The sequence below is a fragment of the Kogia breviceps genome, chromosome 1 (assembly GCF_026419965.1).
Source record: "Kogia breviceps isolate mKogBre1 chromosome 1, mKogBre1 haplotype 1, whole genome shotgun sequence".
Lineage (NCBI taxonomy): Eukaryota > Metazoa > Chordata > Mammalia > Artiodactyla > Physeteridae > Kogia > Kogia breviceps.
The window spans coordinates 94,832,298-94,859,901 of record NC_081310.1 but is presented as its reverse complement, the minus strand read 5'-3'; the positions used below and the strand labels follow the sequence as shown (position 1 = coordinate 94,859,901).

At 44.1% G+C, this 27,604-nt stretch overlaps 1 protein-coding gene across 2 annotated transcripts in view; it reads left to right on the top strand.

Annotated features, from left to right (window-relative positions):
• The window catches only part of RXRG (retinoid X receptor gamma), a 43,188-nt gene extending 16,615 nt beyond the window's left edge, over positions 1–26,573 (top strand). The window contains exons 1-9 of one of the 2 annotated variants that reach the window (XM_059072920.2): positions 2,394–2,614; positions 7,447–7,591; positions 9,766–9,945; positions 15,733–15,893; positions 16,010–16,139; positions 17,896–18,028; positions 19,210–19,301; positions 20,569–20,674; positions 26,281–26,573. In XM_059072920.2, coding sequence (XP_058928903.1) covers positions 7,519–7,591; positions 9,766–9,945; positions 15,733–15,893; positions 16,010–16,139; positions 17,896–18,028; positions 19,210–19,301; positions 20,569–20,674; positions 26,281–26,428 — 1,023 coding nt within the window. In that variant the 5' untranslated portion in view covers positions 2,394–2,614; positions 7,447–7,518 and the 3' untranslated portion in view covers positions 26,429–26,573. Of the gene's footprint in view, positions 1–2,393; positions 2,615–7,446; positions 7,592–9,765; positions 9,946–15,732; positions 15,894–16,009; positions 16,140–17,895; positions 18,029–19,209; positions 19,302–20,568; positions 20,675–26,280 lie in introns of those variants that run through there. The other variant, XM_059072912.2, reaches the window with a different exon arrangement.
• The last annotated feature ends 1,031 nt before the right edge of the window (positions 26,574–27,604 follow it).

The window sequence follows — 27,604 nt, the reverse complement described above, 5'->3', positions numbered from 1 at the left end:
TTATGGAGACTCGGGGAAAAAGAAAAAAAACAACCCCTCACTTTAATTCCTAGTGCCTTTTGCTACAACAGAGGCAAGGATGTATATCCATGGTAGATACTACATTGTTGCTCTGAGGAACCTACAGGATGGCCAGAAGCTGTGTACTTCCTTCTAGCAATGTCACACTGAGATTATCAACCTTCCCTTCTTGTAGTGGTCAGCTATTGCTGTAATGATGCTGCATGACAAACAATCCCCATATTGCCATGGTTTACAAAAACACACATTTTTTTTCTTACTCACAAGTTTATGTGTTGGCTAGGAAAGTTCTGTTTCAGATGGTGGATGAGCTGGGCTAGGCTGCAGCCTGGGTGCAGGTCAGCTCCTCATGTCCCAGACTAAAGAAGCAGCAGCTTCTTGGGGCGTCCTTTTCTCAAGGTATCTCCCAGGAATGTGAAAGTCTAAACCAAATCAGGAAAATATAGTGAATTCTCTGCTCACATCATGTCCATTAATATCCCATTGGCCTAAGAAAATTGTGTGACCAACTCCAACATTGGTGGGACAGGGGAATAGTTTGTGCCTGTTTCATTGGGAGGAACTACAAAGACACAATGCAAAGGATACGAAGAATTAGGAACAATGATCCCATCTACCAGACTCTCCTCTCTCATTGTTCTGGTATCTCACTATTGGGCCAGGGTCCCTCGAGACATCTAGCAGCAGAATTAGTAGGTCCTGTAGCCTCCTTTGAATTTATAGTTCTAAGAAGAGGCAGGACTCCCACTGTGTTAGCACTTCTTACTGCTACAAAGAGAACTTTAGAGACTATCCCTAGAGTCCCTTCCAAGACATTTCATGTGCTCAGAGTCTGAAAGCAAAGCCATGTGGAGTCATAGAGTTTAATAGCCAATAAGGACTTCAGTAATTTTTTCATCTATAGATTAGAGAATCTGGAGAAGACCTTGGCGATCATCTAGTGTAGGGATTGCAGGAGCCAGGGGGCCAGGCAGGTAACACAGGTAGGTGAATGAGCCTGGTGCGGTCTGTACAAAGCTGCCCTCCTCCCCTGAAGCTGTTCAAATTCAAAGACTTTAAGCACTCTACAGGCCAAGCAGAGTACTTCTGTGGGTCCCATTTGGCCAGCCTTTGAACCCCAATTTGGAATCTAATGGCTCTCACCTGTAGGATCTTTTTCAGAGTACACATTTCTCTCTTATCCCATATTTTGGCCCTTGTGTGGGTTGTAAAAATCCCACAGAGGATTCTAACTGCCCCACCCCTGCCCAGCTGAGAACCACTAGTTCTGTCTAAGTCCTTCAGCCCACATAGGCTCAGTGGGCTCAGGTGATATGTCCAACCCCACACAACCTGTCTCAGCAGAGCTAGGGTTAGACCCCAAGTCTCCACATCCCCACTCAGTCTTTATGATGCTGCATTTGCCCGCTGCTGTGGTGCATTCTGACTTAACCAGTGACCCCAGGATCTTCCTGTTGGCTGCCAAGGATTAAAAGATGAATATTTGGTGTTCCCAAGGAATCTTGTGGGGGATGTGCCACATCATGCAGATAAATTTTAACGTTGTACGTGCTGTCGAAGGTGTAGGTGCAGAACCAAAGGGAGCCTAGAAAAGGGCCCTGTGAACTTCCGGTTGTGTGTTCCGGATGTCAACCACTCGGACGAGTGGGGGCCAGACAGTTGTGGGGAGGGACATGGGTTTATGCCACCCTCACCTATGTCATCAGCAGAGCTGGTGATACCATACCCTTTAGAATGTGGGACTTGAAGAGATTGGTTTATTCATTTTCATTCATGTGAACAGATGCCAGGAAGGCAGGTCAAAGTCAATAGGTTAGAGACAGAAAGAGAGGCGGAAGTTCTGGGACAAAAGTGAAATTTTGCAAAGGACATTCACATTCACTCAAATAACTATTTAGCAGGATCTACTCTGTATCAGGCACTATTTGATACTGTTCTAGGTTCTGGGGACAAGCACTAAATAAGCCTGTACTTTCATGGCAATTACACTGTAGCAGGCAAGACAGACAAAAACGAAATGAATAAACCAGATAGTTTCAAATGGCAATCATTGTATCAGGAAGAAATAAGACAGGGTGAGGTAATGACCAGTGACAGAGCTTGTGGGTGGGGAGGGGGCAGGGCACTGGCCCTCCAAGCCTGCTTTTAGCCACCACACTCCAGTCTAATTGAGCCAAGCCTGGCCAATAAATTCAGCTTCACAGCCATGTGAGTGGCAGGGCCGCTATTCCTGGACCATATGTCTGTACAGAGGGATTGGGGTTGAAAGGTCAGCTGAAAGCTTTGGTCCTGGCCAACTGGGCTGTGTGCAGAGGCCAAGGCCAAGTTTGGCTTTGGGAGCTATATTAAGCTTGCCAGCACTGGTGAAGCTGAGCAGCGTTTGGGGCTTGGGTTTTGGAGCCACACGGCAGTGACACTTTGCCCAATTAACTAGATAACACATGATATCTAGCGCTCTCAGTGTTAGCCACGGTGAGTTGGACTCTGAACACTCTGGATAGACGATTCCTATGCATCCTGCCTTTCTTGCCCAGAATTGAGGCTGAGTGGGACTTGTCCGGGAAACATGCGCCTTCTGTGACCTGGGTCTAGGGTAAGTGCAATTTGGGGGTGAAGGGAAGCACTCAGTGTGGGAGCAGTGGTGGGGGGTGTACTGTTCTGTGCTCTATCTTCTAGGTATTTGAGCTTCTTTTTTTTTTTTTTTACTCTTTTTGGATTTTCAGTCTTGAGGAATAAAGAGAAATGAACTGATACTCTGGAGGCAGGGACTGGGTAAACTTTTGCAAACCACTTTAACTTATATTTATCTCAGTTCCCTTTCCTCTATTGTGGGGTAACACATTTTGCCCTGATTACCCTACAGGGATTTTTTATGAATATCAAAGGAGATGAGGATTTGAAAAATCACTGCTTAAGCACTTATGATGCTCTGTGGCAATAAGGTGGTATTATTAATATTATTATTATAATACCTAGGTGCTATATCATACACCTTGCATATTATGCAACTATGTGATCATTGGTTCAGGTGTGTGTACTTTGTTGTTGAAAGGTTCTAGAGAAGTTCATTTCAACAATCATTCATTTCACTAAGCACTGGAGATTTAAAAAATGTTTAAGACTCAGTCCCTTCCCTGGGTAGTATCTAAGTGGAGTAAACAATTTCCCAAAACACCAAATATATAATTGAGAAGATATTTATGCAGCTTTCAGACAGAATGATCTAGATCAAGTTTTTCTGAGTGTGTGTGTGTAATTTTTGTAAGTATGATATCTGTTGGCTCGACCCTGAAGCAAGCCCTACCTTTGGAAGGCTCCCGCCTCTTTCTCCTCTCCTGACCCTGCTGCCTGACCTGGGTTCTGTCCCTGATAAGTCCTGCCCAGGTAGTGCTTGATAACCAAATTATTATCCTTTCAGATGCTTGCATTTTTACAGAGAATACTTTGATAATAAAAATTGCAAATGTTAGAGCTAGAACAGACCTTAAAGATCATCTTGTTTAATGATTTTTTAAAAAGCCATAAAGTCTTTCCTTCAAGTGAAAGTATGTTTGGAAGCCATTACATGTCAAATAAAAACAGGTCTAGAAAAAATAAACAAAACAAAACAAACAAACAAACAAAAAACAGGACTGGTGAACTAGAGGTGGGAGATGTGAAGGCTTCTTACTCAGCCTTGCCACCCCCTGCCATACATACTCTCTGAGCTCAAAAACCACTGCTCTAGTCTGTGGATGAGGAAACAGCTTCTCTAAATGAAGTCATCCAGTCAAGATCACACAGCAAGGAAGTGGCAGGTCCAGGCTCTGTACTTTTTTTTGACAGAGACCCTCACTCAGTTAAAGAAACGCCACTCTAAGGAGACCACTCATTGGAAGAGGCGCGCCGGCCGGCAGCTTGCCTGGCTGGCCACGTGTCTGCCTTGAGTGGAATAATTTGGGTTGAAAGCCACTCAGAAATGTGGCTCCCAATGTTCTGTGATGGCTCCAGGGCATCTAGGATGCATTCAGTCCTTGGCTGAGAGGATTGCAAATGGAAGAAAGGCCAGCCAAGCGTGTTTCTCTCCTGTTCTCAGAAGCAGCCGGCTGCCTGGTAAATCCTGGCCCTAAAGTGTTCATTTCAGCAGAGCTGCTTCTAATGGAATAAGACAGCTGGGGCCGTGGCACTGGGGACCATGCAGCTATTGGGTTTGAGCTCTGGTGGCCATCTTCGATCTCATCTACCATTGGTCTGATCCCACACAAACCCCAAACCAGCAAAGAGCCTGATGGAGAAGAGGGCATCAACCCGCCTGTCCCAACCACTGCCTCCTAATGCCAGCCCAACTCAGGAAGAGGAGGGGTGTTGGAGAGAGGCTTCCAGGAGAGAGTGGCCAGAAGCAAGTTGGCTTGTCTGGGTACTCATTGCCAATGATGTGGGGCAGGAAGCAGTCAGGGCAGGGGCGGTCTGGGGAGCTCCTGCCACATAAGACAGACAATGTGGGGAAGGAGGAATGATGACCTGAGATCCAGGAGCCCAGGGTTCCAGCTCCCACCTGTTAGATCTGGGAAGGCACCTAACATGGTACTTGGGCAGGTGCAATAGTCTTCGTGTCTCTCTCCTTCAGTCTTTCCCCATGCTGCTGCCTCATACTTTGAGGACCTATTTTCTCTGCTGGAAACCTCATGGCTCCTCATTGCCTCTCAGATTAGATCCACTCTCTTTAGTCGGGCAATCAAGTCTCCGGCTCTGTCACAGCCCACCTTCCAGCCTTGTCTCCCATCCATCCACCGGACACAAATACCTGGGCTTCCCTTCAGGCCTTTGTTGTCAAAACCTTTTGTCCATCACTGGCCCGTCCAAATCCTACCCATTTTTTAACTTTTTAAACATCTTTATTGGAGTATAATTGCTTTACAAGGGTGTGTTAGTTTCTGCTTTATAACAAAGTGAATCAGCTATACATATACATATATCCCCATATCCCCTCCCTCTTGCCTCTCTCTCCCTCCCTCCCCATCTCACCCCACTAGGTGGTCACAAAGCACTGAGCTGATCTCCCTGTGCTCCCCGTTTTTTAAAGCTGTCAAGTCCCAGATCAAATGCTCCTTCCTTCAGGACATCTTCCCTAATCTCACTTGCTTTCTTAAATTATCCCAACTGGCTTTTAATCTCATGGATGGTCAGTTTCTTGGGTTAGTGCCTGTGTCTTCTTCCTTTTTGTATCCCAGGATTTCTGAATGAATTTAAGAATAAACCACTTTATAGCTCAATTTCCTCATCTGAAAAATAGGAAAACCTAATAGGGTTGTCGTAAGGATTAAAATAGTTAATTAGTGCTGAGCAAACTTTCCTTGGACGGTAGCACCTAACAGTAGCAAGAACAATAATTACTGTTCTGTGACTGTTGTGGGCTGGAGGTGGTGGATCTGGTCCTGTTGGAGATGGGAGTGGGAGAGGAAGGTGGATGAGGGCCTCCTGAGCCCGAGGTGACGGTGTCCTCCTCCTTATTCCCATGACCTTTCTTATCCATCTGAGGATTTGCAGACAAAGTCATGGTTAGCTAGAGGGCTCTTTTTTAGGGGGTCATTTCTTTCATGGGGTGGAACTAAGTGCTAATAACTATTTCCTTGAGGCACTCAGAATTCCTAGCACATAGTAGCCCTCAGGCCACTTTTGGATGTGGGGCTCTGGAATTAATTTTTTCCAAAGCTCCCAGGTGTACATCTGGGGTTGAGTACCACTGTATTACACCAAAACAAAACAAAATACTGAATATAAGACCTAGATGTCTTGCCTTAGCCTTGTATAAAAAGGTGGGAGCAGGAGGAGGAGGGAGGAGAGAGAGGAAGAGGAGGGAGAATTCTCCCATCATGTACGGGTTTTTATCCCTCATATGAATTAATTTTTAAAAATTCCTCATGACTTTGATTTCAAAGCAAGGCCCTGAAAGCTGTCTTTTCTTTTTTGCATCCCTTGCAGCATTTAACCCAGAGCCTTTGCTCACCTCTTATGCTCAATAAATATTTGCTTAGTGAATTGAAAAGCTAGTAAATTTAGAAGGAACCTAACTCAGGCTCTGTTGTATTTTAGGTTTTATTGATCATTCCTTCTGTCCCAAAGGCCTTGAATAGAGAAGAAAATCCTACCTTTGGTTCAGTTTGGGAATTACAGTCACTTCAGTTAGGCAAAAGTCACATAGACCATGCAGAAGTCAGTGGACCTTCCCTTAAACCCCCAGATATTCATGAGGTGCCTCTACCGGGCACTTAACTCACACTTACTCAGCACCACCTTTGTTTGAACTTGGAAGTGTTCTTTGTTTGGGGGCATGTTCCGACTCCTCAGTGAGATTGTCATCATTTTTGAGGAATGAAAGACAGACCTCCATTTCATATCTCTCTTCACAGTGCCTAGGATGTTGACATGTACCCATGGGTACAGAAACACTGCTGATTGGATGACTGGCTTGTATTTATTTAACTTTTCTTTGATGAATACAAAACTCATAGAGGCAGCTTCTCAGTCATCTCCCTAAGAGCACTGGGAGACAAGGAGCGGGTGGCGGTGAGGAGTTAATGTTAACTTGTGATAAGGGGTGAAGAAAGGGATACACACACGTTCGTTTATTCAGCCATTCAGTTCTACCAACTCCCTACCACATGCTGGGTTCACGTCAGGCACCCGGAAGACAAGGCAGATGGTCTCTGGCTCTAAAGATTTTATATTTTCATGGGAAGATATTTGTTCCTTACAGACAAGTTCAAAAATGTGATCTGGGACTTTTAACCTAATTTTTGGTGCTATTGCAATGATTTGGGCTTTTGGCTTACCATGCTCAGTAGGCTCGTTGAGATGACCATTACACGTATGGTGTCTTCCATTTTACTGTGAACATCTTAAGAGTGTGCATTTTATTTACCTTTGTATCCCAGAGCCTGGCACGGTGCCTGACATGGTGAGTGCTTGTGAATGACTGTTGATTCACTAAACGGATGGATTTGCATATTTTGCTTGGTTCTCTCTGAGTCTAAGTCTTTTGCCTGAGGGCCATAGCTCCCCTTGGAGTCCTGCTGAATAGGCAGGATGTAGTTAATTAAAAATTTAGAAATACACAGAGGACTTGTCCTAAGTGTGCTGTTCAGCGTGGATTTCTAGCTCAAATAAAACATGAGTAAAATGAGTAAAAGCTGAGAGCTCTGAGGTAGATGTGTTGTGATTTTCGGTTTAGGTTTTGGCATTTAGAAATGACTTAGTTCCTCTATGCTACGCTTTTTCTCCCTTAAATTCACATCCTTCATAGGCAATTTTAGATACTCTGTACTTGGAAACTACTTCTAGAAATAGAACCCACTTCTTTTCCCTCAAGGATGGCCTTATTGCTTTCTGACTCAGGGATTAGGTTTACCCTGGCTCTGTGTTTTATTGTATTTTTTTCTCTTGCAGCTAAATGTGGTCAACAGTGTCAGCATTTCAGAGGACATCAAACCCTTACCAGGGCTTCCTGGCATTGGAAACATGAACTACCCATCCACTAGCCCTGGATCTCTGGTTAAACACATCTGTGCCATCTGTGGGGACAGATCCTCAGGTATGTATAGAAGCAGACACTCTTCCCAAGTGCCCCATGCAATGGGGATACCAGAGAAGACACCTCTTCCATTGCCCACTTGGTTCCTTTGTACCCAATGAGAGAAAAAGGGTCTTTGAGTATGGTCCAACTTGGGGCCCAGGCTGTAAATTTCTGTCACCACAGCCTTAATGAATTTAAAGCATAATTTCATGTGGTGAGATTAGATTTATAGAAAGCATTTCAGAAGTCCTTCCCTGGAGTTACTGTGTTGCATGTGTATCTGGGATATAGAAGCTGTTGTAATGAGCAAGTATCTCAAGCTAGAGTCCCTTCAATTTTTAAAAAAATATTTTTTATAATTCTAAAAATAATATCCCAACATAGGAAATGTGGGAGAACCAGAAAAGTACCAGTGAAAACAAAGAGTTATCTATAGTGTTCCTAACAAAATAAGCCTTTTGATATTTTAGCAAATTTCCCTCTATAACATTCTAGGTTTTTAACATGTTTCCATAGGTGGAAATAAGTGTGTTTTCACTGATTTTATCTTCTTTGATCCTCTTCCGTTTTTGCCCAAATTATTTCTTTCCTGACTTGTTTCCCTACCTCTCCATCATTCCTGCCTCCCCACTCACCATCTCAAAAATTTTGATGACATTTGAATCTCTGATTTGATGAATGAGGAAGATTCTTTTCTATAGTTGTCTATGATGGCTGACAATATTTTCTCATCTTTTTATTGTCACCAAAGTCACTGCAAAATGTGACTCCACTGAAAGTTCCAGGTGCCTGGAACTTAGCTACACAGCTGATGTCTGCTTGTTCTCAAAAAGTTGTTTCCAAATCATGCAGACTTTACCATTGCCATAGCAATGGAATTCCAGCCACCCTGATAGAGAGTTTTTTCTGCTATGGTTTAATTGAAAGTTGGGCAGTTCTTTCGTATATGGAAGAACCACGGGAATGACAAATTGGTCCCATGTTTCTTAAAGACAAATACTTCAGAGCTGAGAGCATTAGGTTCTTTGAGCCCAAGATAAAATCCCGTATTTATTATTACTATGAGTTCAGGAAATTAGTATAGTCAACTGATTAGGTACAGACTAACTTCATCAAGCAGGCTATCTCTAGCCACCATTGCATCTTACAGTGGCTTCCTCTGAAATGTAAGCTCCTGGGATGCAGATATTTACATTGCCTAGTTCTCAGGGACTTCAAGTTCACTTTGATATCAGCCTAAATACAACCAAATTAGAAAGTCATGTCAGGTCTATAACTAAACAGTATCACATGTCATACTCAAGAATCAGACATAAATATGTTTTGAATGATCTGTTTCATTATATTTTTCAAGTCCTACAATTCCAGTCCATTGAGCATAGCTGTATGGTGTGTAGTATTGGGAAGACTTCTACTTAGAAAGAGTATGGTGATTGATTCTTGATGCCTATGTGGGCATGGGTATGGTGGCTCTCCTGACCAAATTAGCCATCTCTGTCTGGAGTCCTGGAAAACTGGATGTGTGGTACAGGTAATAAGGGCAATGAAACATGTAACAGATTATTCTGGATCAAGCAAAACTACCTCCCATTAGATCTTTATGTCACATCTCAAGATTATATGTCATATTATGCCATAAAGATTATATACCAATTTATTGCTCCAATAAGCAGTAGTATTTTAAAAATTTATAACTCAGGTTCTTGTTCATAGTTTATGATAGAGGATAATACTTTTAAGTGAGATTCCTAAGTCCCTGGGCTTCAATTATGGGGAAATATGTGTGAAGCTGAGGTTCTTTTCCTGCTAGATAACACATAACAAGCATAAATATTTTTATTTCTTATGTATACTAATGTCTTAAATGAAGGCAGAACATTTTGCTTAACTAAACATAAGAGTTTCCCTATTAAATAAATGTAAGCAAAATCTTAGGTCAGGACTTTTCTGATAATGCTCTCTGGAATTAGTGATTCCAGAGAATCATTTCCAGAGGGTAGACACGAGGAAGGGCATATTTACTCTGCCTTGGTTGGGTTCCTGTCATCAAGCCTGCATTCCCTGCTTTGCTTTCTGTCCCATTGCCTAGGTGATGTGCCAGTTTCCCTAGGCGAGAGCCAAGGGGTTCTTTCACATGAAAGACCCAAATAAACACAGGAATAACTTATGGAATGTCCTTTTCTTGTGACCAGGAAAGCACTACGGTGTGTACAGTTGTGAAGGTTGCAAAGGGTTCTTCAAGAGAACCATAAGGAAAGACCTCATCTACACGTGTCGGGATAATAAAGATTGCCTCATTGACAAGCGTCAGCGCAACCGCTGCCAGTACTGTCGCTATCAGAAGTGCCTGGTCATGGGCATGAAGAGGGAAGGTGAGGTTCCCCACTACCCCTCCCTCCACTCAGGGGAGAGCAGTTTGCATATAAATAATGGAAACAAGTGCAGGACATAGGAAAGAGTCCTGCTAGGCTGGACTCTGTGGAAGAAGTTTGAAGCGGAGGGGAAATGACTTTGGGTACCATGATTTCTTGAGTATTTCAGTTGAATGCTTCCTGCCCTGGTAAGTGTGTATCCCCGAGCAAAGAGAGTAAGAACATCTTCCTCCTCCATGTTCACCTATCGTCTCCTGGCCCTCAGATGATGATCCAAACTGGACCCTCTCCCTTGCTCTTCCAATAGCCAGGCAGCCTCAGAACTGAGGTCTCGGGGTCGTTGTGTGCTGCCCTGTAATGGAACATCAGACTGACCTTCTGAGCCGAGCTGACTTCTCCCCTCTAATCCTCACTCTGGGGAAGCCTGCTGGTTTGATTAATCTCTCTGGGCTTTTATAAACTTGGTCTGCTACAAATCCTCTGAGATTGGTGTATTCCAAAGCCTTTGGGGATTATTGGCATTACCAATAATCAGACTTCGCCTTCTCATTCAGAGAGATCATCATCATGTGTTTTTAAATGTTACATCTTTCAATCTTACAGTGTGGGTTAGCTAGGTTGTTGTAGAAAAAAAATCTAAAAGTGCTTTCTGTTTATGTACATATCAAAAAGTCTTTCTGTTAAGTAATACAGATAACTTGAATTGGGCAGTTAATTAGCTAGTGAACTCAAGCAAGTACAGGGTGTAAATGGTGAATCTTAATAGACTTCAGAGTAAGGAGGTCCTGCCTCTCTCTCTAGGAAATGGGAACAAGGCGTTTAGTCACTCCCAGGTGGCTTCTTATTCTTGAAGAACTTCTTTTCTGTGAGGTGGGGGGGAGGTTGACTGAAAGGACCAATGAAGAAAAAGTTTGAGCCCCTTCTAAGAGAGAATGCTACCAAGAAGGGAAAAAAATGATATTACTAGCATGTTTGAGATGGAGGTGGCCCTCGAGAATAACTAATAACCCTAACCATTCTACAGCCAAGGAAACAGGCTTGGACTGATGGAGTGAGTTTTCCAAGGTCCCCAAGGTAGGTGATGAACAGAGACTAGGACCTCTTACTCCCAGGTCAGAATCTCAAATTGACAGACCCCCAAATCTGCCCTCCCAACCTGTTCATCACACGGTCCTCCCCATTTTAGGAAATAGCCATTTTTCAGTTGCTCAGACCAAAAGCCATTGGACACCTCTTTTTCTTTCATACATCACATTCAATGGGTGAGGAAATCTTGTCTCTTTCTCAAAAGATGTTCAGAATCTTTCCATGTCTCACTATTTTTACTGTTATCAGCAAGCCACCATTCTTTTTTGTAATAATACAAATAGCCTCCTAAGAAGTTTCTCTGCTTCCATCTTTATCTTCCTTCAATCTCTCCTTATCAAAGCAACCTGAGTGAGGCTTTGAACAAGTGGGTCAGGTGAAGCCTTTCCTTCACCAAAACCCTCTGATGCCTTCCCTTCTTACTCAGAAAAAAGGGCAAAATCCTGGTCATAACTTCAAGTTCATACATAGTCTGGTTGCCCCGTGTCTCTCTGCTCCAGCCTTCCTAGTCTCTTTGCTGGGCCGTCAGGGGTGCTCCCACTTTAGGGCCTTTGCACTTACTGTTCTGTCTGCTTGGACTGCCCTCTTCCCAGCTACCTGCATGACTCACTTCTCCTCCTTCATACCTTTACTTGATTGTCAACTTCTTGATAAAGCTTTGCCTGACTACGTTGTCTCAGATTGCCCCAAACACCCTCATACTTCCCAGTCTCTTTCCCACAGCACTTACCACTATCTAACATACTTTACAATTTTGTCTGCTGTCTGTCTCCAAGAACGCAGGGATATTTTTTCTTCCTTTTTTCCCCACACTGCTATATCACCAGTGACTAGCACATAGTAGACATTTAAGAAAAAAATTGTTGAGAGAATGGATGAGTGACTTAAACTAAATATCAGAATCATAAGTTTTAGAAATGCAGGAGCTTCTAAAAATGATTCATTCACTCAGTCATTCATTCATCAAGTATGACTTGAGTGACTACTTCATGCTTGTGTCATACTTGCTGTAGAGGGATCAACAATTTTCTAGACTGGAGCATGTGATGTGAAAAATCAGCTGGTGGAGACTGTCTTCTCTTCACTGGGATAGAATTGATCCTCTTTGTAGCTTCCACCACTGTGACAGTCAAAACATAAAATTAATGCCCCCAAAGTGTGTCTCTCATCAGCATAGAGCATGATTGCTGCAGACTGCAAATCACCTATACTCGATTCTCCTGCCTCACAGTCTAATTCTGACTCTCATAACTCAACCTGAATATTTCTGGCTCAATTAGGGTCAGAGTGGTTCACAGAGCAAATGATGGGAAGCGTGGTTCTGTATTTTAAGTCAAACAGGGACATGTGGGTTGTAAGAGCCTGGGCAGTCCTTCTTTTAAACCTAGTATTACGATTCTTTCATAGCAAAGAGAGGCCAGTTTTGGTTCCTGTATTAAAAAAAAAATAATGTGGAGCAACAAGAGTGATGAAAAGCTGAGTAGTAAAGATTAGGAGGGGGAAAGGGGCTCTCTGAGAAATTGCTAAAGGAATTGATACTATTTACCCTGACAAAGAGAAGGCAAAGAAGTGAATCAATTCCTCATCTCACTATATGAAGGGTCACTTTAAAAAAGTTACTGGACAGCCTTTCCTTCGCCACTATCATTTCTGGCCTTCATTTACAGAATTTGGAGCTCAGTTCAGACACTTTTTTGAGGACAAGAATAATAAAATCCTGGAACAGATTACTGAGTGATACTATGGAATTTACATTCTTAGATAGTTGGACAGACAGAAAGAGGTGAAATTGGGGTGGGCTCATAATTCACCTGCCTAAAGCCAGGGTACATAATGGTGAAGCTGGAGTGGACATTTGCTATTGTCTGATGTAATACATTCATGTCCTGAAAGAAGAAGCAGAGGTTCTGAGAGGCTAAGGGTCTTGCCTAAGCTTACATGGCAAGCTAATGGCAGAGTGGGTGTAGGACTGGGACCCTCTGACTTCCAGGCCACCAAATGATCCTCAGGGGTTCTGGGGAAGTCTAGTTCTATAATTTTGGGTCATATAATGTGGTTTGGGTAGTAAAGAGAATGGATTATTTTTGAGGCAATTTGTGGTCAGCACTTCACATTCCTGTGGGTCTATTAATCCAAACAGCCCAGAGCCTTGGAGTCAGGGGTAAGCTAAGGAGGCAGCCAGCCTGGGTCTACATGCTAGCTTCACCACTTTCTAGCTCTGTGACCTCAGACAGGTTACCTAACTTCTCTGTGGTTCATAGCATTTCAGAGGGTTCTCGTGGGGGTTAAATGAAATATAATTATGAAAAGTGTTGAGCATAATTCTGACACAGAGAAAGGGCTCCATAAATTTTGGCTATTTTAACATCACAATAAATGTATGTTGGACTAACGGAAAATCCTGTTTTAGATCCCACTGGCCCCTCAATGTACCCTGATGTACTGAGCAGCAGTGGCTCAAAATGTGCCATAGAAGATTTCCTTCAACAACAGATACATGACTCCTCATTGATGACAGTAAGATTTGTGTCACAAAAAGGAGAACTGAATAGCAAAGGATCACTCAGTTAATTGCAAAATTGGAATTAGAATCTAATTCCCTGAAGCCAAGGTTATTTTCTTTGGAGCTTGAAGGTTATTTTCCTTGAGTGTTACAAATCTGTAGAAGAAATCAATTGAGGGCCACAAGAGGAACTTGGTTTGCTTTCCCCCATCTTTTCTATTTTTTTCAGTATATGGGCCTCTCACTGTTGCGGCCTCTCCCGTTGCGGAGCACAGGCTCCGGACACGCAGGCCCAGCGGCCATGGCTCACGAGCCCAGCCGCTCCGCGGCATGTGGGATCCTCCCAGACCCGGGCATGAACCCGCATGCCCTGCATCGGCAGGCGGACTCTCAACAACTGCACCACCAGGGAAGCCCTCCCCCATCTTTTCAAATCAAGACAAATAGAAGCCCATTAACCTACTTTAAAAAAAAATTAATACAAGAAGCGTTCAACTTTAACCAGCAAATCCAACTGATGATAAAAACACATATGAGAGTTTCTGTATGTTGTTAGTGAATGAAGGCTAACAGAACGGACAGAAAGAAAGGAGGAGGGGAAAAGAGAAACAGGGAGAGGGAGGAAGAGGTCAAAAACGGGGATAGAGAGAGGACCAGAGCAGAGCCCGAGAGTGTAAAGAGAGGCCAAGGGGAGGGGAAATGCTACTTTTCAAAACACTTTAAAATAATTGTTTCATTTAATCTTCATAAAACAATCTCAGGTAAGTACTATATCCCCACTGTACATATAAGGAAACTGAGGCTTTGTAAACTGAGTACCATGTCCGACGTTACTAGCTAGGAAGTGATCGGGCCCATTTTGAAAAATATTTCTTTGACTCCAAGGTACATGACTTTTGCTCTTCTCCTATTTTGTCCTCTCTGCTCTCTTTCTCATCCATTTCTTCTTCTTACTCTCATGCTTTAATCTCTCTTTCTTTTCTTCCTTTACTCCTTCCTTCCTACCCTCCCTCCCTCTCAACCCCTGAATATCATTCTCATCTTGAGGTTTCTTGGTGTGTCTCTATTAGAGACGGTGATGTATCAGCTGTATTTGTGCTGTCAGACCCTTCTCTGACCTACTTTGAGAGATCAATAATATCACTTGCGTGACAAACTACATGTCCAGCATCCAGTCCCAGTTCATTCCGCAGCCTTGTGGCTCAGAGAGTAGGAGGTGCCTTGGAAAGTGGACAAAGAGGAGGAAAGGAGAGGAGATGAGAGGTAGAAGTTGCTCATGGAATAGCTGTCACTGAGGTCCCTCTTGGCCACTGCTTAGAGTATAATTTTCTTGATTCTTGGGATTTAGAAAATGTGTGCCAGTATTGAATTCTGCTTATTGCTACTGGGAATAAGAAGATGGAAACTGAAGCTTTCGAGAGGATGGAAACTAACCCCATAGAGACTGTTCTCCCAGTGAAGAGCACAGAATTGGGAAAGGGGTCTGCCTGACATTCTAATGTACAGACCCAGAGGGTTCTTTGATGAAAACCCTAAACTTGGGGAATCTGAGAAAATTCCAGCCTCCACCTTTGCCTGTGTACCCTTCCCCACCTCCCAAATCAGCTGCTGATTCTGAAATGTCATCTAGGTGACATTATTCCACCCTTTCGCTTACTAAATACCCACATGGCTCCCTGAAGATCTTCCCTGACAAGTCAGATCAGGTGATGCTGTGTTCAGGCCGGTGCACTAGGGGCAGACCTAATGGGACGTGAATGCCAAGGATGATGCACAGGATCTGACAGACGGAGTTTTTAGAGTAATGTGCTTGTTACTTAACTATTGCAGGCTCATGATTTATTAGAGGTAGCAGGTGGAGGAAGGATAGGGGAGACAGCATGCAAGGAGACAGTGGTTCATTTAAAAAAAGGACAGAATTGGACGTTATTAAAGCTTAAAAGGCACACTTCTTAGAGTGGTCACCATAATGAACTGGAAAGACTTTGGACTGAAAAAACCCATAGTTTGGCACAGGCATAAGATAACAGCTCAGCTCTGCTTTCTTGGTTTCATCTGTTAACATGACAGCATCTCTGATTCATTACCACCATGATGCCCATTTTACAGAGGAGGAAAATGAGGCTTAGGGTTGTAAATGACTTTCCCAAAGTTTCCCTGGGCATATAGTAACGTCTGCATGTCCTTGTCCCTGGCAGCTGTGCAAGAAGAAAGGCAGAGAAGCCGGGAGCGGGCTGAGAGTGAGGCAGAATGTGCCAGTAGTGGCCATGAAGATATGCCCGTGGAGAGGATTCTGGAGGCTGAACTTGCTGTTGAACCAAAGACAGAATCCTACGGTGACATGAACATGGAGAATTCGGTAGGTGGTCTTAGATCTCCATCCATCTCCCATTTCTTGGAGGGGGCTGGAGATGGGGAAGGAGTATGTTTGAGTCCTAGAACCTGTCCATTCAGAGTACTTTGTTCCTTTTTTAGACAAATGACCCTGTCACCAACATATGCCATGCTGCTGACAAGCAGCTCTTTACTCTCGTTGAATGGGCCAAGCGTATTCCCCACTTCTCTGACCTCACCTTGGAGGACCAGGTCATTCTGCTCCGGGCAGGTAAGGGATACCAGGGCTCCTTTCTTCTTGGGTTGCCATTTTGAAATTACCCTTGGGATCCTAAAACAAGTGACCTGATGGAGCTGTAACCCATCCAAGCTGTGCACCTTGTTGAGACAGGATAACCTTATGCGAGGATGTTCTTTTTTATATTATTGGTAAGCTCTGAAATTTGGATGGTCCTCCCCCAAAACTTTCATTTCCAAATGAAACACTGTTAATGGAGGAATACGATTCTTTTTTTTTTTTTTTTTTTTTTGCGGTATGCGGGCCTCCCACTGCCGCGGCCTCCCCCGTTGCGGAGCACAGGCTCCGGACGCGCAGGCCCAGCGGCCACGGCTCACGGGCCCAGCCGCTCCGCGGCACGCGGGATCCCCCCGGACCAGGGCACGAACCCGTGTCCCCTGCATCGGCAGGCGGACTCTCAACCACTGCGCCACCAGGGAAGCCCACGATTCTTTTTTTTAATATTTACATTTTCTCTTTTATACTTGATGAAATTTTTATTAGTTTCTACATGCATTTCATTATCAGAGAAAAATAACTTTTTAAATACACACATAATTTAAAAAACAAGGCAGGAATGGGCTTCCCTGGTGGCGCAGTGGTTGAGAGTCTGTCTGCCGATACAGGGGACACGGATTCGTGCCCCGGTCCGGGAGGATCCCACATGCTGCGGAGCGGCTGGGCCTGTGAGCCATGGCTGCTGAGCCTGCATGTCCGGAGCCTGTGCTCTGCAACGGGAGAGGCCACAACAGTGAGAGGCCCGCATACCACACACACAAAAAAAAAAACCACAAAAAAAACACAGAAAAAACAAGGCAGGTTTACAAGAAGGTGAGAATTTTCTATTTAATGAGATTTTTCTGTCCATTGGTTCTCTTAAACTGCTTCCTAGAATCCTTTTAGTGACCAAGAGAGGCTCTTTTTCCCTGCAAATTTTATACAGCCTTTATAATTTGCATTTAATTTTCAAAGACAGCTAAACAATTGTTATTCAAGACAATCTGAAGCTGTGCTTCATTACTGTTATGAAATTGGAAAATAGAGATATTCCCATTTCATAGGCGAAATAGGGGAAGCCAAAGATTTTTGCTCAGGCTTTTACTAGATGGATTCCAGGGTCCCTTCCTATTTTAAGATTCTACATGCTGTAATCTCTCTAGCCTCCCATTTCTGGGACACTGTGCAGTTGACATATGCCAAATCTCCTCTTTGTCATGGAGCCAGCAGGGAAATTTCATGAAGATTCACTGAGCCTGGGGAGCCAGTCCACTTATTTCATCCTTATTAGATAATGAGTGATCCCTGAGTGTAGATGGAAAGTTACATGCCGTGCTGGGTGCTACTAAACAACGCCTAAGAAGTAAAACTAGGTTGTCAGGTCCTGGGGGCAGACACTGCAGGGTATACTTGCTTTATCTACCATGGCAGCTAGCAGTGACCATGACCCGTTAAGTGTTCAATCCATATTTGTTGATGGACTGGAGGGAAAAAAGAGTCCTTGTCCTCAAGCTGCCATTCTGGGCTGCATTGGGGAGACTGTGGGGGAGGAGCATACCCACGAGTCAGGGGACCCCAGTCTTACTCTTTTTTCCCTCACTAATTAGTGATGTCGTCTGGAACTAGTTTTTGACCTCCCTGGATTTCCGGTTCTGCTTTTATTCCAAAGGATAATAATACATGCCTTGGATGATTATCAATGAAGCAAGAGTGTGGTCAGGTTTCCCTCAAGGCCTCCTTCTTATTCTTGCAGGGTGGAATGAATTGCTGATCGCCTCCTTTTCCCACCGCTCAGTTTCTGTGCAGGATGGCATCCTTCTGGCCACGGGTTTACACGTCCACCGGAGCAGTGCTCACAGTGCTGGGGTTGGCTCCATCTTTGACAGGTTGCTCTATTCTGCTTCCGGCGCTTGTATGTGTGTGTGTATACATGTGTGCATGTGTGTGTGTGTACCTGTGGGTAGTGTTGGGATGTAGGATGGACAGCCCAATCAGCTGTACTGGCTGGAAGCAGAGACCATTAAGCACATGATAACATAAATCTGGGGAATGAGAAAGGGATTAAAAGAAATGGTAATCCAAGGAGATGGAGTCAGTCAGAGGCCAACAGAGTTGCTGGCAGATGAAAGACCCTATTATCCCTAAAGCTTTCCAGGGGAGAGACTGTATTATGGACATTCCCTAGTAAGGTGGGAGTGGGGGGTTTGAACTGCTTATCCAAGGGGGCCTGGATGGGAATGAGGGTTTAGGATCTGACTTTAGGAATCTGAGAAAGATGAGCTGATGTTTTTGCTGGTCTCTGCACCAGGCTCTCTGGGGGAATCCTGCTATAAGAGCCACAGCCTCAGTCTGGGATTCTGTGCCTTACTTGGTTCTAAAGGAAAATTAAGCCAGGTGATTTAAAGAGATGAGAGATGAATGGGCAGGTGACAGGATGGAGAACTGGGAAAGGAAGAGTAAGATTGAAAATAGTCTCTCTGTCCAATGCCAGGGCCCTGTGGTTCCTTCCCGCCCCCATTTCATCAATGGTCTTCCAGGGCCATGCTCACGTCCATCTAAGATATCCCCACTCCTTCCCTGCCTTTTCCCACAACATGTTCCACATGGAGACCATCATGGTCTTCAGTTGACTCAGCCCTCTTGATGGTGTCTAGAAATTTCTGCCCTGTCACGGAACGCCGTCCTTCACGGTGTTCTTCCAGACCTGCAATGCCCTCACCCTGCTCTGCCCGTTGCATTTCTGCCAATTCCCCAATCCTCTAGGCTGCCTTTCCAGCTTCCTCTCTGTGTTCACTGCCTCATCCTTGGTGTTCCCTGGGACTTTGATCATGTCAGTTATTGGCTTTGTGTTGCTGTTACGTATTGCTTCTGTGTCTGTTTCTTTAATTAAACTGTGAGGTCTCTGAGATCAGGGAGTGTATCTTATTCATCTCTGTGCCCCTAGTACCTAGCACATCTCCTGGAAAAGGGGGTGGGTACATGATAAATATTGGTTGCATTCATTTGATCAGCCCTTGACCTGGTATTCATGATTTTCTCATCACCTGCCATTGTTTCCTGTGAACAGAGTTCTGACTGAGCTGGTCTCCAAAATGAAAGACATGCAGATGGATAAGTCGGAGCTGGGCTGCCTACGAGCCATCGTGCTGTTTAACCCAGGTGAGTGCGTCATGCTTAGCTCTCCTCCATGGTCGGCCCCCAGTGCTCTGATGTTCTCCAGTCCTCTAGCTCAGCAGAGACAGATAAAGGAGGGCCAGGAGACCTATCCCCGGGAGGACAAAGAGTCAACTCGTCATGGCCTCTGCTCCTTGAGCCATCTTGAAAAGGGTCTCAAATGGGCACGGAGTGTGCATGTTTGGGAGCAAGCGGGGAGGACGAGAGATGCCAGAGGGCTAGGGTAGTAGAAAAGAAGGCAGTAAAAAGTGGTCAGTTTCTACATATATTTTTTAGGCAGAGCCAATGGGATTTGCTGATAGGGTGTGAAAGAAAGAGAGGTATTAAATAGAATTCTCAGAACTTTTCATTTTGTTTTCTTGAACACTCAGAAAATCAGAGATTTCATTTACTGAAATGGCGTTTCAAAGGGTGGGTGGTTAGGAATCAGGACTTTGGACATGAGAATCTGAGATGGATAGTAAATGTCCAAGAGTGGCTCTCCTGGAAGCAATTGTTTCTGTGAGTCTGGAGTTCGGAGAAGAGGCAGGACCGGGGATGTACATTTGAGAGCTATCAGCCTAGACCTGGCATGCAAGGCTCTGAGACCAGGAGTAAAGTAGAGGCATTGCAGAGCAGAGGGTTGAGGGCTAAGCCCTGGGGCATGGTGATATTTAGAGGTTGCAGATAAAAGGAAGAGCCAGCAAAGAAGCCCGAGAAGGGGCAGTGAGTGAGTCAGGGAAGAGCCAAAGAGTAGTGTCCTGGGGGGTCCAGGGAGGAAAAGCATTTCAAGAAGGAGGAAGTGATCAGCTTCTTCAGATGCTGCTGTGGGTCAAGAAAGATGAGTATTCAGAATTCCATAGTCATTGATGCACATGCTTCATCTCCTGAATTAGGTGGTCTGTTAATTGATGCAGGATGTGGGTCTGTCTGGTTTTTGTACCCCATCTCTTTATTCAGTCCATGCTTAGCACATAGTAAGCACTCAATAAATGTATGAAGGTAGTATTTCTAGAATGGCTCAGATAAAAGACAACTCTCCTCCTTGGAGTCAGCAGTGCGTATATTTGCTCCAAGATATTATTGGGTAGATTGGGCACAGCAAGGAGGTGTGAGGGCGCAAAGGGCTGGCTTTGCGTATTTCACAATGTCCCCCATCCAGCGTATCTCTCGTAACTCTGCGGGAGGTGGCCTGTGTGAATGGGCACAGACTCTATAGAAGGGTGTCCCTCAGAGGTGTGTAAGGAGAGGTTGAATCAGCTGTCTTTTTCAGATGCCAAGGGTCTGTCCAACCCCTCTGAGGTGGAGACTCTGCGAGAGAAGGTTTATGCCACCCTTGAAGCCTACACCAAGCAGAAGTACCCAGAACAACCAGGCAGGTGAGGGAGTCCTGGAAGAATGGTAACAACCGCAGCAACTCTTCTGATCTGCCATTAATGAATGGTGACATGCAGCAGGCACTGTCTAGATTTTTTCACAACCGTCTCAAAGCTACTCAGACACTGGCTCCATGAAACCGGAGGTCTCGTCTGTCTTGTTCACCCACTGTTCACCACTTTGGCATCAGAGCCTAACAATTAGTATTCATCTTTAAATGTTGAATGAACACCCCAGTGAACGAACGATGGTGGGACTCCTTAGCTCTAATTTCTAAAGAGGCCCCAAGGCTCAGAAAGGAATCTTGCCCAGGGTCACAGAGCTGGTGCATGGTGGGGCAGTTTGTGAACCCAAGTTTGTCTGATTTCGAAGAGCTTGTGCTTTTCAGTGTGACTGCATTGCTTTCTGCTTTGCCCTCATGGAAGCCCCCCTGCAGTAAAAGGTACAGGCTTTGGTAGCCAGGAGAGGTGACCGCTGGCCCCAAGGGTGCCATCTGTAGCCTCTGGCAACGTCCTGGGTCTGGGCTTCTTGTCTGAAAAGGAAGACATCGGTCAGAGGATTTCTGAGGCCATCTACCAGTATTCCTGAATGGTTAAAAAAATCCTTTTCCCAAATGTTTCCCCCAAGTACAGCTGAATAAAAGTTTTCCTCCTCCACTAACTCTAGTTAAAAACAGAGAATACGATCCTCAAACCTCACAGCAAATGGAAAATGAAACTTGAAAAAAACGTCTTTAAAGGCGTGAGTTTGTTTTTAGGATTAATTACCTATGCTCCCAATTCTCACTGATGACTTTTATTCCTTTGTGGAGTCTAATTTACATTAGCCCATTTTTCCTGGATCATAAGCCACTATCTCTCAGTTGTCCAGAAGAGGCTGAGCTCGTTTTTTATCACAGGCAATGAACGCATCTGTGTGAGTGGGGTCCAGCCAGTTGATACAATAAATGAGCAGGTCTTGTGTGTTGTGGAGACTAAGCTGTGACAACAGACTTCCCAAATGTCAATAGTTGTGAACACAAGTTTATTTCTTCCTCACAAATCAGTCCTGGATGGGTGATCAGTCTAGTGCAGGGATTTTCTTCCACACCATAGCTCAGGGACCCAGGCTCCTTCCTTCTTGGGGTTCCACCATGTCGCCGAGTCTCATTGTGCTTTGTATGCTGATGATGGAAGGGAAAGAGGAGATGTGAGGCTATATGGGCAACACATTGACCTGGAAAGGGTACCCCCTCCCTTTACTCACTTCCATTGGCTATAACTTGGTCACATGGACCAGCTAGCCGAGAAGGAGACTGGAGAATGTGTGCAGCTGGATGCCAAGGAAGAAGGGGAGAATAGATTTTGATAGGCTTCTGGCAGCCTCTCCTACATCTGAAGTGGGTGAGATTGAAAGAGCCCTACCCAACAAGCAGGGCCTGGCTGCCAGCATCAGCTCAGCTTCTGGCCAGTGAGAGCTGACTGAAAGCCCTGTGCTGGATGATATCCACCGAATCTCCCAGCTGTAAGGCAGCATTACTCATGTGTGTGTGTGTGTGTGTGTATCTGTGTGTCTGTGTGCACATATTGTGTGCAGGGCATTAGGACTAGGAAGGCTCATATTCGTCCTTTTCCTGGACTTGGCTCTAGGTAGTGCTGTTTACCTCTTTAAAAGGCAGAACTCTATTTTATCTTATTATAAAAGCTAAGCATGCTTTGGTAGGAAACAAGGAAATTTTTTTTAAATAAATAGGGTAATATAAACTGATTGTAAATTTGGGAGGTATATTTCTTTCTAGCAGCTTTGTGTATCAATGTATGTATACATAGAAATGTATATTTACAGATCTGAAATCATATGGTTTGGCATATTATTTTGCTCCATTAGCTATTTTAGGCATTTTATCAGATATTAAAAAGTACAAAATTCTTATTTTCAATGATTTTGTAATATTTCACAGGACGGGTGTATCCTAATGTATCTAGTCATCACTCTGTGGTTGACATTTACATTGTTTCTAATGAATAACACTTTAAAAAACTTTGGAACTTGCCTGTTTTCCCAGGAAGGGGACTGCTAGGGGACTGGGCGGCACCCAGGCACTAGGCAGAGATGCCAACACTTGTTCGCTGGCCCAGGGCAGGGCCTGGGAGTTCAGGGAGGGAGTGCAGGGACTGGGCCCCTGCATGTCCCTTGGGTGCATCCAGTACAGCCTGGACAGCGAGTGACCACTCTGATGCTGAGCAGGTCCGTCAGGGATGTCACTTGGCTCAACCATGTGGGCAAATGTGCCGAAGGCTGGTCACCTCTGGTTTGCAGAAAGTGGTTGAAGGGGTTCCTGGTGGCACACGAGCCCTGTCAAGGCCGTTTTCTTGGTGGTGGAGGGCTGCCACTCGGTGGAGACTTTTCAGAAATACACCTCACAGAGGCGAGTTCTGCTTCCTCTAGCCAGAAGCAGAGATCAAAACTCAGGAGGGGCCAGAACTTGCAGGAACCTTCTCTCTCTCACAAAGCAGGTGCCTTCAAAGGCTGTGAGTCCCCCTTGTTGCCAAACATGTGAGCGAGGAATGTGACGGCCGCCCTGTGGCTATGGCTATTAGCGGGTGTGTTTATTTCTACATCCTGATCTTAGCTCCCAAACCTGGGACAGACAGCAAAGACAGCAGTCTTACGGTTAGCATTTTTTAAAAAATTATTTTCTTGAAGTATAGTTGATTTACAATGTGTTAATTTCTGCTGTGCAGCACAGTGATGGTTATATGTATATATATACATTCTTTTTCATATACTTTTTATTATAGTTTATCACAAGGTGTTGAATATAGTTCCCTGTGCTATACAGTAGGCCCTTGTTGTTTATCCATTCTATATATAATAGTTTTCGTCTAGAATGGTTAGCATTTTACACATTGTAAAACTTTGGCATTTTTAGAGGAAAAAAAATATGTTTTCAAAGCTAATGTCAGCCTAACTTCACACTTTATAAAGAAGCCGTTTCCTTTGCCTAATTACATAAACCTCTTTCATGGCTGAGCCATGACCAGGAGCTCAGCTTCCTTGTTCTTATCTAATGGTGATACCATTCAGATGCACTCAGAGGCTTCCTTTTTTTTTTTTTTTTTTGCCACATGGAGAGGCCTGTGGGATCTTAGCTCCCTGACCAGGGATCAAACCTGTGCTCCCTGCAGTGGAAGCATATAACCCTAACCACTGGACTGCCAGGGAAGTCCCACTCAGAGGCTTTCTAATCAAACGTTTTGAAGGTGTACGTCGGCCTTGGTATAGACCTTTAATTTTTCCATGTAGGGAGGTAATTCTTACCTTTTTAGATGGTGCCACTCTGTTCTTCTTATATTGCCACATTTCCTTAAAACTTCTTTTGGCATGAATATAGACCTATACGCATTTTCGAGGAGTATTAAAACTCCAATTTGGAAACTTCTCGTGAAATAATGTTGTGACGTCCAGTGATGATCCAGCCCAACTGGAAGTTGCTGATTTAAGGCCACCGTGACTAACAAGATTTTGATTCCTGTACTTTTTATTGGAAATTGTGAGTAGAGTTATTTGATTTCCAGTCATTATCATTAATAACATTAAAAATAAGCTTCACTGGCAAAAAGGATTTTGAGAGATGAAGAAGGACCACAGAAGCATGTTGGAAATGTGGCAGATTGAGGAGCCTGAAAAGGACCCTGTATGTGTGAGGCTAATTCCTTCACACACTAGTCTCTTTCCCTTTGGTGAGCCTTACAACGAAGGTCCTTAATTATAGAAGAGTGTGTGTGTGTGTGTGTGTGTGTACACATGCATTTGTGTGTGTGGGGTGTACCAGTGTGTGAGGGCAGGTGAGAATGGAGGAGAATGTGTGTGTATACTTTTACACGTGTGAATATGTGCAAGCTCATGTGCGTGAGGGTGTATAAGAGTGCAACTGAATGTGTGTGCACACGTGTGTGTATGTGTGAGAGGGGTGAGGGTGTGTGTGTGCACATGTGTGGGAGGCATATGTGAGTGTGTGTGTAGGCATGGGTGTGTGTATTATCTCTCCAGACTGTGGGCCCCTCAGGGGTGAAGGCTACTATTTTCTGTCTCTCTTCCTAACTGAAAGGTAAGCACATCCATGTTGCTGCAAATGGCATTATTTCATTATTTTTTATGGTTGAGTAATATTCCAGTGTGTGTGTGTGTGTGTGTGTGTGTGTGTGTGTGTGTGTGTGTGTATACACACACCCCCACACATCCTTTTTATCCATTCATCTGCTGATGGACATTTAGGTTGCTTCCATGACCTGGTTATTGTAAACAGTGCTGCAGTGAACATAGGGGTGCATGAATCTTTTTGAATTAGAATTTTCTCCGGATATATGCCCAGGAGTGGGATTGCTGGATTGTATGGTAGCTCTATTTTTAGTTTTTTAAGGAACCTGCATACTATTCTCCATAGTGGCTAGAGATTATCATACTAAGTGAAGTAAATCAGACAAAGAAAGACAAATATATGACACTGATTATATGTGGAATCTAAAATATTGGTATAAATGAACTTATTTACAAAACAGAAATAGACTCACAGACATAGAAAAGAAACTTATGATTACCAAAGGTGAAAGGGGGGGAGGGAAAAATTAGGAGTTTGGGATTCAAATATACACACTACTATATATAAAATAGACAACCAACAAGGACCACTATATAGCACAGGGAACTATATTCAATATCTTGTAATAACCTATAATGGAAAAGAATCTAAAAATGAATATATATATATGTATGTATATATATATATATATATATATATATATATATATATAAAATGGAGTCACTTTGCTGTACACCTGAAACTAACACAACATTGTAAATCAACTATATTTCAATAAAAATTTTCAAAAAATTTAAAAAAGGAAGTCACACTTAGGCAAAAAAATAAACAAAACAAAATAAAAGTAAGCACAGACTATGAAGCTGATGTACAAAGTGGTTATAAACGGGTAACAGAAATGTGGTAACTGAGGCACATTGAGGTCTCATTGCTTAAAGTTAAGTGCAGTATGAGGAAAAGCATAGTCCAGCAAGGAGATGAGAACTGCTGGTCCTGAGAGTGGGGGGCTCTTCCTGAATCCCAGAACCTATCTCGCTGCCTGGTGTGTGGTTTGTACACAAACACGTTCAGCGAGTGGCGACAGCCCCTGTGGATTCTGCACGTTCGCCGTGCTATGCTGTTCTAAATGCTTAGGCAAATCTTCCCAGGAATCCCCAGGCACAGAGAATGTAAGGAGCCCCAGCTGGTTAGGGCTGGAGATGTGAGTCAGCATAAGCAGCCTAGCTCTTCCTCTTACCCACCACGAATGGGGGTGCTGAGGGCAATTCTGGGATGTGGCCACAGAATTCAAGAGATTCTCAAGAGGTCACAGGATCCAACTTCCACCTTTAAGAAGCATAACAAGACCTCTAGCCTATTTCTGAAGCTCTCCAGAATTAGAGATTCTCCAACTGCCTTAGTCTCCCCAACCAGGCTCTTTCTTCTAATCACAGATTGGTCAAGAAGACCAAATGAGCTGCCTCATGCCAGCAGCTGCCCCGTGCATGCTGGTCCCCCAGTTCTTAATGTCTCCTTGCTTCTTCACAGGTTTGCCAAGCTGCTGCTGCGTCTCCCGGCCTTGCGCTCCATTGGCTTGAAATGCCTGGAGCACCTCTTCTTTTTCAAGCTCATCGGGGACACACCCATTGACACCTTCCTAATGGAGATGTTGGAGACCCCACTGCAGATCACCTGAGCCTCACCAGCCACAGCCTCCTACACAGGACTAGTCAGGGCAGGTGTGTGTGGACCACCCCCCTGCACACGTTCCTCCACCTCCCACCCCCAACCCTTCCTGTTCCCCAAACGTGATGCTTATAATAAAGAAACCTTTCTACACATGCGACTTTTATAGGTGGAGTTTTGTATAGATGTTAACGGTAACCCTTCTTTGCTATATAAGGGGCTGGGGATCTTTCTGGAAGTTCTTGGGAAAAACTAACCAAGCCTCTGTACATATAATTAGTTTAAATTATTTTTTCACTTGCATTGGAAAGCCAATGACCAAATAATAAAGTAATATATGTGATATTGGCACTGCTTGGAGCATGGGGTGAATTATTGTGTAGCAGGGCAGTTATCTCAGATGTGGGAGGAAAGGTATGGGGGGTTAGGAATGGGGGATGGGGATGGGGTCCTGAAACAATAAATCCCACAGTTAGATACCCCATGTCTAAGCTGGGCGCAGCTAGCTTTGCCCCAGGGCAGCCCCTGGAGAGATTGGGAAGAAACATTGTCTTTCAGAGCCAGCTTGGTTTTTTGTTTGTTTGTTTGTTGCTCTTTTCCTCCTAAGAATAATGAGTACTAACAGCCTGTCCTGACTGGGGGAAATGGAGTATAAGGGCAAGAGTAGATGTTCTTTGTTTTTTTAATTTTTATTTTATATTAGAGCATAGTTGATTAACAATGTTGTGTTAGTTTCAGGTGTACAGCAAAGTGATTCAGTTATACATACACATGTATCTATTCTGCTTCAAATTCTTTTCCTATTTAGGTTAGAGAAGCTGTGCTCTTGATGGGGGAAGACATGGGTCCTGGGAGTTGGTGGGAGGCGGTAATGGACTTTGGTAATGGTAAAGGAATGGATTTTCTGTCCTTAACTAGCAACAATAACAAAAAGACCAGAGTGCACCAAATTTGTTTTCCATCATTATCTAACTATATGTAGCCTGTTCTTAACAACTTACTGACCAGAGATGTGTTAATACGTCTTTTGTTACCCAAACATTGTTGACCGAAGTGTTTTGATATTCACTTACATAACAAATTGCTGGCCACAGGCATTAGTTTCTGCAAAAATCCCCCGGTCAGGGCTTCCCCGGTGGCGCAGTAGTTGAGAGTCCGCCTGCCGATGCAGGGGACACGGCCTCGT